Raw genomic sequence first — 12,123 nt, 5'->3', positions numbered from 1 at the left:
TTAGAATTTTAATCTTTCCTTTATGCCTTCCAGAGTGAAAATAAAACAGTAAAGCTTTATTTTCCTTACATACAGTAGTGTTTATGCTATTAGGACTCTCCTCATTTTTGTTTATGGAGGCTGGGTAGTATATCAGCGAAGAAGCATTCCTACCTCAGTTTTTTGCACTGGGGCTATGAATGAGGAATTAAAAGAAGTATTTTAATGAATACAGGCCTTTCAAATATTTCCTCATAAATTACTATAGTGTTAGATATTATGCTAGTTAACTGACCTTGGTCCACATTTACCTTGTGTTTCCTTTGCAGGGGAAAGTAGCTGAACGTGGTACCCACTATGGTCTGCTTGCTAATTCTAGTAGTATCTATTCAGAGATGTGGCATACACAGAGCAGCCGCATACAGAACCATGATAACCTCGGATGGGATGCAAAGAAAGAGAGTCTCTCTAAAGAGGAGGAGAGAAAGAAGCTCCAAGAAGAGATTGTCAACAGCGTGAAAGGCTGTGGAAATTGCTCCTGCTAAGGAACACAGACATTTTCTCGTCTTTCTTTTTGTTGTCTTGTTTGGTTTTGAAATATACATTTGCACTGAAGTAAAACCAGTTCACAAAAACACAAATCATACATTCCCATTCCTTTAATCCTATTAAATATGATTTGTTTAAAGGAGGTTTGATTTTTATGTCTTTCACCATCTTTTCAATGTGACATCTATAATTATTCCCAAATTATTTTCTTGTTATTGCCCCAAGTGTGTTCAGTACATAATTTTGGTTACAATTTGATTTTACCCTACAACTGTGTTTGAAGTCTGACATCCATTTGATATCAATAACCAAACGAATTAGAGTGGTTTCTGAATTTAAGTGCAGTCTTTTAAAACCTCCTTTATACTGACAAGTTGTAGGGAGACCATATTTTTTTCTCTTAAATTTAAACAGGAATAAAAAAGAAGAGTGTATTTTTTTCTTCCACTTTAGTTCCTCCAGTTGTATTTCCTTGTCAATCTGAAAATTAGTTTGAAAACACATAAGTTAGAATTTACCAAAAAATGAACTATATTTATACTTTGGGCATTTTACTTTTAGATATCTATAATTACAGTTTTTATTGTGTCCTTTTTGGAGGAAAAACTCATATTGGTGGATAGAATATTATCTTTAATCACCACTGCTGCTCTTATCTATGATTAGAATTTTGTTTTTACCCCAAAATTTTTGTTTTGGATTAAATTTTAATTTTTTTTAATTTTTCTTTAAAAGTCTCACGAATCTTGATGTCACTTGAGACTTATTATACTGCAAATGATCCCAAAAGCTTAGGGAGTTAATAGCCTTTCCTATTTCCAACTTAAGTGCACTGCTTTTGCTATCTGTAAAAAAGGACGTTGTACATCCACACGTGTCTGTCTGTGTACATACTCATACATTTATGTAAATCAGTGTCCACTTAAAACTATCTAAAATGTATGGTAAATAGGAAAGGATTCCATATATACATATAATGTTTAGATGACCAGGTATCTTGCTCTGTTTTGACACTTCAAATTGCTATGTATTTTATTATAAGGCTTTTTTTATTCATAATTTAATGGATTCTGTTAAGTCTAATGTAAAAAAGAGAATAAGTGGTATATCAAGTTTTACTGAGAAAAAATAGAAAATCATTTTACTTACTAGAAATAATTATTAAAATGAGATGCACATTTCACTTAAAAAGTTGTTCTCTTAAGCTAGACATGGTAGTATGAATCTGGAGTCCCAGCATCAGGTTGAAGTCAGGAATTTGAGGCTAGCCTGGGCAATATAGCAAGACCCTGTCTCTTAAAGTTAAAAAAGACAAAAAGTTCTTCTCTTGATTCAATATGAATTTAATTTGTTTGATAGTACCCATTCAGTTCAAAACACATGCGTATCTCATGAATTGCCACATAATCATTTGTAATATGGTTTTATTTCTCAGGAAAGGTCATAAACTGCTTATTACATTATGGTTTTAATATGTTTAAAATAATAATTCAGTGTGGAAGAGATTAATATTTTTTGATTTGTACATTAGTATTAATAAATAGCTTCAATTATATTACAATAATTTGATAATCTGAGGCCAGTATTTCAGTTAGTCTTTGATAGCAAAGTAAGTTATGTGGGATCTTGCCTTTAAGTTCAAAGGTAAAATAAATAGTTCAGTGTGTCATGAACTGCAAACTAGCTTTGGTTTGGTTTGTTGGTGTTTCTTACTTTCAAGACATAGGCATCAGTGCTTTTCTCAAGGGGAGAGGGAGCACATCCTTTAAATAAATCAGTTACATCACTGGAGATGTGGATAAACTTAGATAAAAATCTTGCTTCTGTGTTAATTCCCATGTTTACACTGATGCTGTGGGAATGATGGAATGCAGTTACACAGACAAGCAGTGTGTAATAATCATTAGTAAGAATTGGTCTTGACATGTACACCCCAGCATTCAAAGCAAGTTATTTTGTGATATGGGGAACATTTTACTCCAAAGGAAGTAGGAATATTTTCAAGGTAATGATAATATCCCCACTAAGATTTTGAAACTATTTTTTCATATGATTGCAGATGGTCCCTAGGTCACTATAGTCATTAAACTGTTATCAGCTAACAAAACTTAAATTATCTGGTTTAAGTGATGGTTCAGAGGCCATCACTAAGTCTTAAAGACATCTTTTTAGAAACTCCATCATCCTTAGGTAGTTCTAAAAGGGAAATAATAGACAGATTAAGACGAAAGACAAGCTTCCTGGGATGACTCAGTTATAGGAAATGCCAAGGAACGGGCATTTAATTATAATATACTAATTTTACATCACAACATTACATAATTACAAAAGAGGATAATGTGTATACATTTTTAAAAAATTAGCATTGCAGCAATGCATTTTAAATGTATTGGGAGGACTAAGCTATAGTTTACAAATTTGAGCTCTGAAAATAGAGGAAGATGATGGGGATTCATTTTTTACATCTCCTTATTTTAAAGATTAAAAATTTTACTACTTTCTTCTTAAAGGAATTCCAGTTTACAAAAATTAACTTGAAACCAAGGTAATGTAGGATCATAAAAACGGGGCCAGATGCCTTCCTGATTGTCCTTAACATAGAACTGTCATGGTGTACAGATGGGCTTCTTTGTGATCTGGGAAACCTTTGCATCTGGACGTGAACAAGCTCAAAATATGCATTGACTTTTCCTTTACACGGATTTGCATCTTTTCTATACCGTAAGAGAAACGTTCTGTCTTTCCCCTCTATGTCGACAGATCTCAGTTTGTGTGGATGGTTGTTTTTTAAAACTTGTTTTGCTCTAAAGGCCAGGTATTTAAAAAACTGTGATTTCTTGTTTCTAGACCACCATTTCCCTACTGCCATCTTGCTCCTATTCTTCCTACTTGCCAAATCCATCACCAAGTAGCAGCCTTTGCCAGTATGTATTCCTAATTTCCCATCTTGTGACTTATTACAGGGTATTCTGTTGTAAATTAGCAGTTTAAAGTGTTTAAATATGTTTGTAATTATAGTTCCTTTTTAATTATAGAAAAATTCCTTCTTTCCCTCTCTCTGAGTGTATTGATTTGAAATGTAAACTGGTAAATCATAACATTGAGTGAAACACTCTGGATAAAGATGATTAAGACAAAACATCTCAGCCGAGCATTTACCTTAGCACAGTTCTCTTGTTTATAGCAACCTATGAGGATAATCATTACTGAATAAATACGATGTCTTTGTGCCTAGAAATGAGTGTCTGATGGAAATCACTTTTTTGCAATGTTCAGGGAAAGTGATGTTTTGTCCCTCATGCACTTGGAACTAAATGCAGGTAATTACTAAGCACTTTGGGAATATGGCCTCACAGCTTTGTACAAAAGGTGAAAACTTGACATTTCTTCAGAAGCAGAGTAAACATTTGCAGAGTTCATTATGGAGGTAAAATGGTGGCAAATTATAGTGGTTTTATTTAGCCTTAAGCTGTCGTATTTTTTGATAGCCAACCAGTGAAAGGTCCCTAGTTTCTTACTTGTCCCCAGTTTCTCAGTTGTAATGATTAGGAAGGAAAGCTGGGGGTAGAGAAATGTCTTGCCTGCATTTTGATTACCTAGGTAGAATTGGAAACGAACTGTATTCTAATTAAAAACAGATTGGAAATTTTAAAAAAATACAGATTGTTTCCATATTTCATGTTCTCATATAGCTACAGTAAAATGTTCACTGGTGCCTTTCTGTTTCTATCCATAAAAGCATAGGGTTGAAAGGTCATTTAATACTTTTCTCATTCTGTAAATGAGGAAGCTGAACTTCAAGAGAAACTGCCGCACTGGATGAAAACCCCAGTTCCTGAGACTCAATTCATGGGCTGCACCACATTTCCACTCAGAAATCACTTTTGAAACTAAGTAGAGGGGTGAGCATTAAGAATGGAGAAGTAAAGAGCGCCACAGGCCTCCTCTCCAACAAAGCAACAATATAATGGCTCTTTTTGACATTTTTATGGTTATTTTATTTATGTACATTTCAAATGTAAATTTTCCTAGTTTCCCCTCCACAAACCTCCTAATCCCCTGGCCAATCCCCCCTGCTTCTATGAGGTTGCTCTCCCACCTACCTACTACCACCTCACTGCCCTGGCATTCTCCTACCCTGGGTCATCAAGCCTCCACAGGACCAAGGGCTTTTCCTCCCAGTGATGCCAGACAATGCCATCCTCTGCTACATATGTGGCTGGAACTATGGGTCGCTCCATGTGTACTCTTTGGTTGGTGGTTTAGTCCCTGGGAGCTCGGAGTAGGGGAGGTCTGGTTGGTTGCAATCCCCTTCAGCTCCTTCAGTCCTTCCCCTAAATCTTCCATTGGGGTCCCAGGGATCAGTCCGATGATTGGCTATGTGTTTCTGCCTCTGTATTAGTCAGGTTCTAGTAGAGCCTCTCAGGGGACAGCTATAACAGGCTCCTCTCGGTAAGCTCTTCTTGGCATCAGCAATAGTGACTGGGTTTGGTGTCTGCAGATGGGATGGACCCCTAGGTGGGGCAGTCTCTGGATGGCCTTCCCTCCAGTCTCTGATCCACTCTTTGTCCCTATGTTCCCTTTTGACAGGAGAAATTCTGGATTAATATTTTTGAGATGGGTGAGTGGGATGGGGAACTAGGAATACCCAGTAAAAAGACCCAAATGCCAGAGACCCAAGATGTTCCCAGGACCCAAGAGGGATGATAATAGCCAACATACCCAACAAAGGGAAGAGAAAACCTGTAGAGACCATATCCAGTGTCTATAGGCCAACCCCTTGTTGCAAGGATGGGGCCACCCCATCTCAATGTATAACTGCTTTTAAAACCTGTTTTAAGGGCCAGAGAGATTACTCAGTGGTTAACAACACGTACCTGCTGTCATAGAAGACCCAAGTTCAGTTTCTAGCCCCTAAATCAGGCGGTTTTTAACTGCTTATAACTTCACTTTCAAGAATCCAACACCCTCTTCTGGCCTCGGAAGGCACCTACTTATACTCAGGTGCACATATACACACAAACACACTTTGCATGCACATACTTTAAAAATATAAATATATCTATTTTTTAATTGTTTGAAAAAAGTCTATTGAAAGCTTCTGAAAATGTCCTAAGGGCGTATAGGAAATGGAGAATATTTAAGACAGCCTCATCTTAAGAACAACAGGAGACTGTGGCCTTTACGAAATGCTGTGTTCCATATGCTCTGTGCCGGAAGCTCTACCCTGGGCGTTCTGCTCTGAGCAGGTGTGAGAAAGACGTGAAGACAGTGGGGGTACCTAGGACCTCATCTCCCAGTTCCCTACTTGAGGCTGCAGTTTTCTTCTGTCATCAGAGCTACCTGTTGTTTTTTTTAAATCCACATCCTCTCTTCCTCCTTATATGTGTCTTAGTCCACTTTCTGCTGGCACGTCAAAATGGGAGCAAGTCAGCTATAAAGATTTGGATTTTATTTGGCTATGATGCTAATCATATGATGCCAATGTCTGATTGACATCTGATGAAAGATCTTTTGCTGTGTCATAGCCTGGTAGAAGATATACAAGGGGAGACGGAGGAAGCATGCTAGTCATGTCTCTCTCTCTCTCTCTCTCTCTCTCTCTCTCTCTCTCTCTCTCTCTCTGTCTCTCTCTCTGTCTCTCTCTCTCTCTCTCTGTCTCTCTCTCTCTCTCTCTCTCTCTCTCTCTCTCTCTCTCTCTCTCTCTCTCTCTCTCTCTCTCTCTCTGAGCTGGGGGACCCGAACCCAGGGCCTTGCGCCATAGGGCAAGCGGCTACCACTGAGCCAATCCCAACCCCGCTAGTCATGTCTCTTAAAAAGACCATGGTACCATCATGGGCATCACACTGTCGTGATCTCATTTTACCTCCCTGGGATCCCACCACCAAATACCATTAACGTGAACTTTTTTCAACACATAGAAACTTGAAGTATACATTTAAACCATGGTTGAGTAGAAGCTATATTCCATGTGTAAGGACAATATGATGCTAATTTTCTTCTCCAAATTACTCATTGGGTAAAAATTTCACTCAAAATTGGCCCTACTCCAGTGTAGTTCAGTATTGCAGAATTTCTGATCAAGGGGAAATGTATGTGATTAGGGCAAAGAACCCCGTACATCGGTCTGTGGGTACTGACTTCATTTGAAAGCATTGGAGAACTCCTTTAGTTATGACATTGTCAAAAGCAGTGGAGGTCTTGGAAAAGTTCTATTAGGACATTGAGAGCCAACCTTCCTAATGCTATAACCCTTAAATACAGTCTCTCGTGTGTGGTGACCCCCAACTATAAAACTATTTCATAGCTACTTCATAACTGTAATTTTGCTACTGTTATGGATCATGTAAGTATGTTTTCCCGTGATCTTAGGAAACCCCTGTAAAGGATCTCAACACACAAGTTGAAATCTGCTGAATTAGGAGGAACTGGTATTAAAAATAAAACAAACAAAAAACCCAGGAGAGTAGCCAGGATGTTGAGCAGAAATAAAAGAGGGAAAGCCTTCGTGAGATCAATTTAGAGGTTGGGAAAATTACAAATCTTCAAGGGGAACATTTGTTTCTATAATTGTCATAGGAGTTCGTCTAAAATATCCAGGTTACAAGAAGAATGTTGTAAGGCACAAAAGAAAACAAGAGAATGTAACCCAAACATGGAGAACATAATATTAAGTACTGCCATAGTGGGGCAGTCATCATCACGTACAAAAGAATCCCAGATTTCTAATAACAGTTGATCAGATGCAAAAAGCCCAGAAGACAGAGTAGTGTCATTCAAATTGCTAATGTTTCATTAAAAAGTATTATATTCCAGCCAGATGTGCTCACTGGTACAGTAGTGGCATGACTTCTATTACCATCTAATTAGATTTAAAGCCCATTCCACAAGAAGTAATTCATGTCAGGTACTGTAAACTTGGACAAAAGCCCTGATTGAAGTCATGGGCCCTAGGAGGAACCTACTATTATTGCTTTGCTAAGTGAATATTCTGTCAAACTACCTTCTAGGTATTTGTGTTTTTACCCTGACCAGAAGAAATTTTGGCAGTGATCAGTCAAAATGCTGAGAATAAGTGACTGATTGAAAGACATTGTAGAAAAGGGGCTTGGAAAGAAAGTAAGCTGGAATATGAGGAGTGCTGTGCAATTCTAGATATGGCATGGCCATTGCTCTTAAACGAATAGCAACTGTGCTTACCTGCACAAGTCCGAATTCCCACATGGATACTGGAGGGGACCCCAAGGCCCCACTCCATTCAGGGAACTGTTGGCAATTAATGGCTACCGGGGGAGGAAGAGTCATTTTTATTGGGGAGTGAGGCTACTGGTAGGTTATTCATGCTTCTGTGAATGACTCTATATCCATAGGTATATGGGGAGTGTTAATTGGACTCAGTGGGTTATAAAGAAAAAAGGACATGAAGTTGGGAGGGGGAATATGTTGATTAGAAGGGTCTGGTGGGAATTGGAGGAGGAAAGTAAATGCATTGCATATATGTATGGAATTTTCAAAAAACAAAAAGACAAAATGTTACTTGTAATTTTACCTCAAGCAATCATTTTAAATTGAAGATAAAATCAACGGGATTCCACACACCTTGCATTAAAATACATTGTCAGTAAACCTGCAAGAAATACAAATGAATATTTGCAGGTCCAAAACAAGCAACCCAGGAAGTAATTCAAATCTACATGAGAAAAACAATACCAGTGGAGGCAGTCTAGTGGGTTCTTAAGACAGTATAACATTTATACTTTCTATACCATTATGTGTATAACGTAAAAATATAACATTTCTTTTCCTATCCTTAACTCATAAGGAACTACATAAGACAATCTATACCATTCTTTTTGGAGTGGGGATAAAGCTGTCTTAGACTAATGGGTTATTAATGGTCTCTCAGATCCATAGGAACAAGTAGGGAGAGCCATACATCTTACATAACAAGTTAATATCACAAGCCTATCTACACCTTCCTCTTTGCTTTTTTAAAAGTAGTTATTATATTGTATTGATTTTTGACAATAACAAAATATAAAAATGGGAGTGTGTAAAGGAGCAATAGAGGAATGTGCTTTATTTCCTTCGGACTACATAGTGTAATTTTGAAGTGCATTCTCTTAAATTACACTGCATATTGGAAATACCAGGATAAAACCAACAAAATAACTCTAAGCATATACTTAAAACACCATTAAAAGGATAAAGTGATATACTAGACAATGGTTATGAACTACTAAAGAATTCTATGTAAGAGGAAGAGGAGTCCTTTTTCAAAGGAGAAAGCATATAGAAAAAAGCAAAAGTATAAGTTTCACTCAACTGTTGGTATCAGATAACTGTCAGTAACTATTTGACAATATAAAAACAAAAGGTAGAGATTGTCAATTAGTTTGAAATATCAAGGGCCTATTGTATGTCATCTGTAAGAGATGCTACCTAAATGGGTTAAAAGTAAAAGGCTATGGAAAGCATTCCATGGAGGTAACAACCATAAAAATTGGAGTGTTGCCCTAATATCAGACAGTATACTTTATAACAATGACAAGAATAGTGATTTTGTAATCTGAACTCTCTACCCTAGACCAATATATTCCATCTTCTTGTGTACATGGAACATCTACATAGCACATGTGGTGAACATAAAGCAAACCTCAGTAAATTTAAAATAATTGAAAACATACAATAAGAATGAGATTAGAAACCATCATAAGAGAGAAACTTGGAGATTTCTGAAATATACTAAAATTAAACAATGTAATTTTATAGGCTGAGGATGAGAGAGAGAGAGAGAGAGAGAGAGAGAGAGAGAGAGAGAGAGAAATAGAAACTCCAAGAGTAATGAAATGACCAAATCGGTGAGTGGTCTTGGACCAGGGAAGTTCATCATTTTATTTTTTTTTAATTTTATTTAATCTTTTTTTATGGTTCAGATTTTATTCCCCTCCTGGTCTGCCCTCCCACTGTTCCACATCCTATATCTCCTTTCTGCACCCCCTGTCTCCACAAGGATGTCCCACCCCCTACCCCACCAGATCTCTAAACTCCCTGGGGCCTCCAGTCTCTTGAGGGCTAGGTGCATCTTCTGTGACTGAACCCAGATCCAGGAATCCTCTGCTGTATATGTGTTGGGGCCTCATCTCAGCTGGTGTGTGCTGCCTGGTTGGTGATCCAGTGTCTGAGAGACCTCGGGGGTCCAGGTTAACTGAGACTGCTGGTCCTCCTACAGGGTTGTCCTCCTCCTCAGTTTCTTCCAGTTTTCTCCTAATTCAACCACAGGGGTCAGCAGTTTCTGTCCATTGGTTGGGTGCACAGATCTGCATCTGACTCAGCTGTTTGTTGGGTCTTTTGGAGGGCAGTCATGATAGGCCCCTTTTTGTGAGCACCCCATAGCCTCAGTAATGGTGTCAGGCCTTGGGGCTTCCCCTTGAGCTGGATCCCACTCTGGGCCTGTCACTGGACCTTCTTTTCCTCAGGATCATCTCCATTTCCATCCCTGCATTTCTTTCAGATGGGGAAAATTATGGGTCAGTTTTTGACTGTGGGATGGCAACCTCATCCCTCACTTGATTCCCTGTCTGTCTGCTGGAGGTGGATTCAATAAGTTCCCTCTCCCCACTGAGGGCCTTTCATCTAGGGTTCCCCTCACTTTGAGTCCTGAGGGTCTCTCACTTTCTGGGTCTCTGGTACATTCTGGAGCGTCCCCCAACCTCCTACTTCCCGAGGTTGCCTGTTTCCATTCTTTCTGCTGGCTCTCAGGGATGTAGTTTTTCAATTTTGAGAGCATAATTTAAACTTCCATCTTAAGAAAGGATAACAAAATAAGCAATCATAAGTGAGTTGACAAATTATTACAGCAAAAGTTAAGGAAACAACAGAAACTCAATGGAGAAATTTAACAAAACCATGAGGTTTTCTAAACTTCATTGTATGTATTTAGGTTCTGCCATTTGTCATTACATGAGAAAACTTAGAGAACAATAGTATGTTTACTTAAATATACCAGAGACCAATAAAAATACTGTACGTTCTCACATGGGGAATTTAAATGAATAGCAATGAATAAAACTACTTGCCAGAGTCAGGGTTGAGAAGAAATGGGAAGATGTAGATCAGAAGATATAAAATAGAAATAATACATGAAGAAAGACAAAACCCATCAAACCTGATATGAGGAAATAGCCACTGTGAATAGATCTCTAACAAATATGTTAAGGAATGAAAACTACCCACCAAGACAAACACGGCCTAGGCAGCGTCATCACTGAATTCCACCAAACATTTAAAGAAGCAATTAACTAATACCAACACTTCAAAAACGTTCGGCAAACTGCGAAAGATGAACTCCTCACAGTTCACTGTTATTCTGACACACAACTGAAGACAACACACAGAGAGTAGTAGCTCTAACAGTAACAAGTGCAGAACATTTTAAAGGGACTAGCAAATGAGCCTGTATTGCTTTTGCATTGTTGTGAGTAAAATTAACAACAGAAACAAGAGATGAAAAGCTTATTTTTGCTTGCACTTGCTGTGGATTTCAGTCCCATTGTACCAGCAGGAAGGAGTGCAACACTGTTCAGAGCAAAATGGACGCAACTCCAGGTCGGGACCACAAGCCAGGCTCCAGTCATCAGAGGCTGGCTTCTTGTGACTTGTTTGCTAGCCAATCCCCATTTCCTACAGGTTCCACAGTCTCCCAAAAACAGTGCCACCAGATAAGTAACAAGCATTTTAAAACAGGAGCCTTTGGGGAGCATTACAAATTCAAAGCATAGCAGAATCTTATAGCATTTCAGAAAGATTGTACAATATGCCTAGTGGGGTTTATCTTACATCTGCAAAGTAATCTAGCATCTAAGAAATCGTTGTAAAAATTATGCTAATAGAATAAACGACGAAATAAATATGGTTAATTTGATATTCAGAAAAAAATTAATAAGTATAGCACCTTTTCATGAAAGCAATGTTTAATAAACTAGGTGAAGAACAATGTTTTTTGTTTTTCTTTTATTGGATATTTTATTTATTTACATTTTAAATATTATCCCCTTTCCTGTGATCCCCTCCAGAACCCCCTATAACCCCCTTCCCCTGCCTCTTTGAGGGTACTTCCTCACCAACCCACCCACTCCCTCCCACCTCCTTGTCCTGACATTCCCCTACACCGGGGCATTGAGCCTTGATAGGACCAAAGGCCTCTCTTTCCATTGATGCCTGACAAGGCCAAAGGAACAATATTTTAACCTGATTAAGGTCATAATGTAAAATATAAAGACTTTTTAAGATTTACTTTTATTACCTAGGAGTATGTGTGCCCCATGTGTGGGTACTCACAGAGGCCAGAAGAGGGTTTTGGATCTCCTGGGGCTAAGGTGGCAGCCAGTTGTGAGCTGTTGGATGTGAGTGCTAAAAAATGAACTCTGGTCCTCTGGGAGAACAAGTACTTTTAACTGTGGAGCTATCTTTCCAATCTCTGGGTATGTATGTATGTATCTATGTATGTGTGTATGTATGTATGTATGTATTAGTATTAAGTGTATGTTCATGAGGAGGGCAGAGGCCCTGCATGAGGAAGCCAGAGGACTACTT

The 12,123-nt window shown here is 38.3% G+C and overlaps 1 protein-coding gene across 1 annotated transcript in view; it reads left to right on the top strand.

The window, feature by feature from the left end:
- Positions 1-3,770, top strand: part of Abcb7 (ATP binding cassette subfamily B member 7) — a 145,808-nt gene extending 142,038 nt beyond the window's left edge. The window contains exon 16 of the mRNA XM_032889792.1: positions 292-3,770. Coding sequence (XP_032745683.1) covers positions 292-524 — 233 coding nt within the window. The 3' untranslated portion in view covers positions 525-3,770. The remainder of the gene's footprint in view (positions 1-291) is intronic.
- The last annotated feature ends 8,353 nt before the right edge of the window (positions 3,771-12,123 follow it).

The sequence above is a fragment of the Rattus rattus genome, chromosome X (assembly GCF_011064425.1).
Source record: "Rattus rattus isolate New Zealand chromosome X, Rrattus_CSIRO_v1, whole genome shotgun sequence".
NCBI lineage: Eukaryota > Metazoa > Chordata > Mammalia > Rodentia > Muridae > Rattus > Rattus rattus.
Note: the sequence above shows the minus strand (reverse complement) of the source record. Positions and strands in the feature narration are given on the sequence as shown.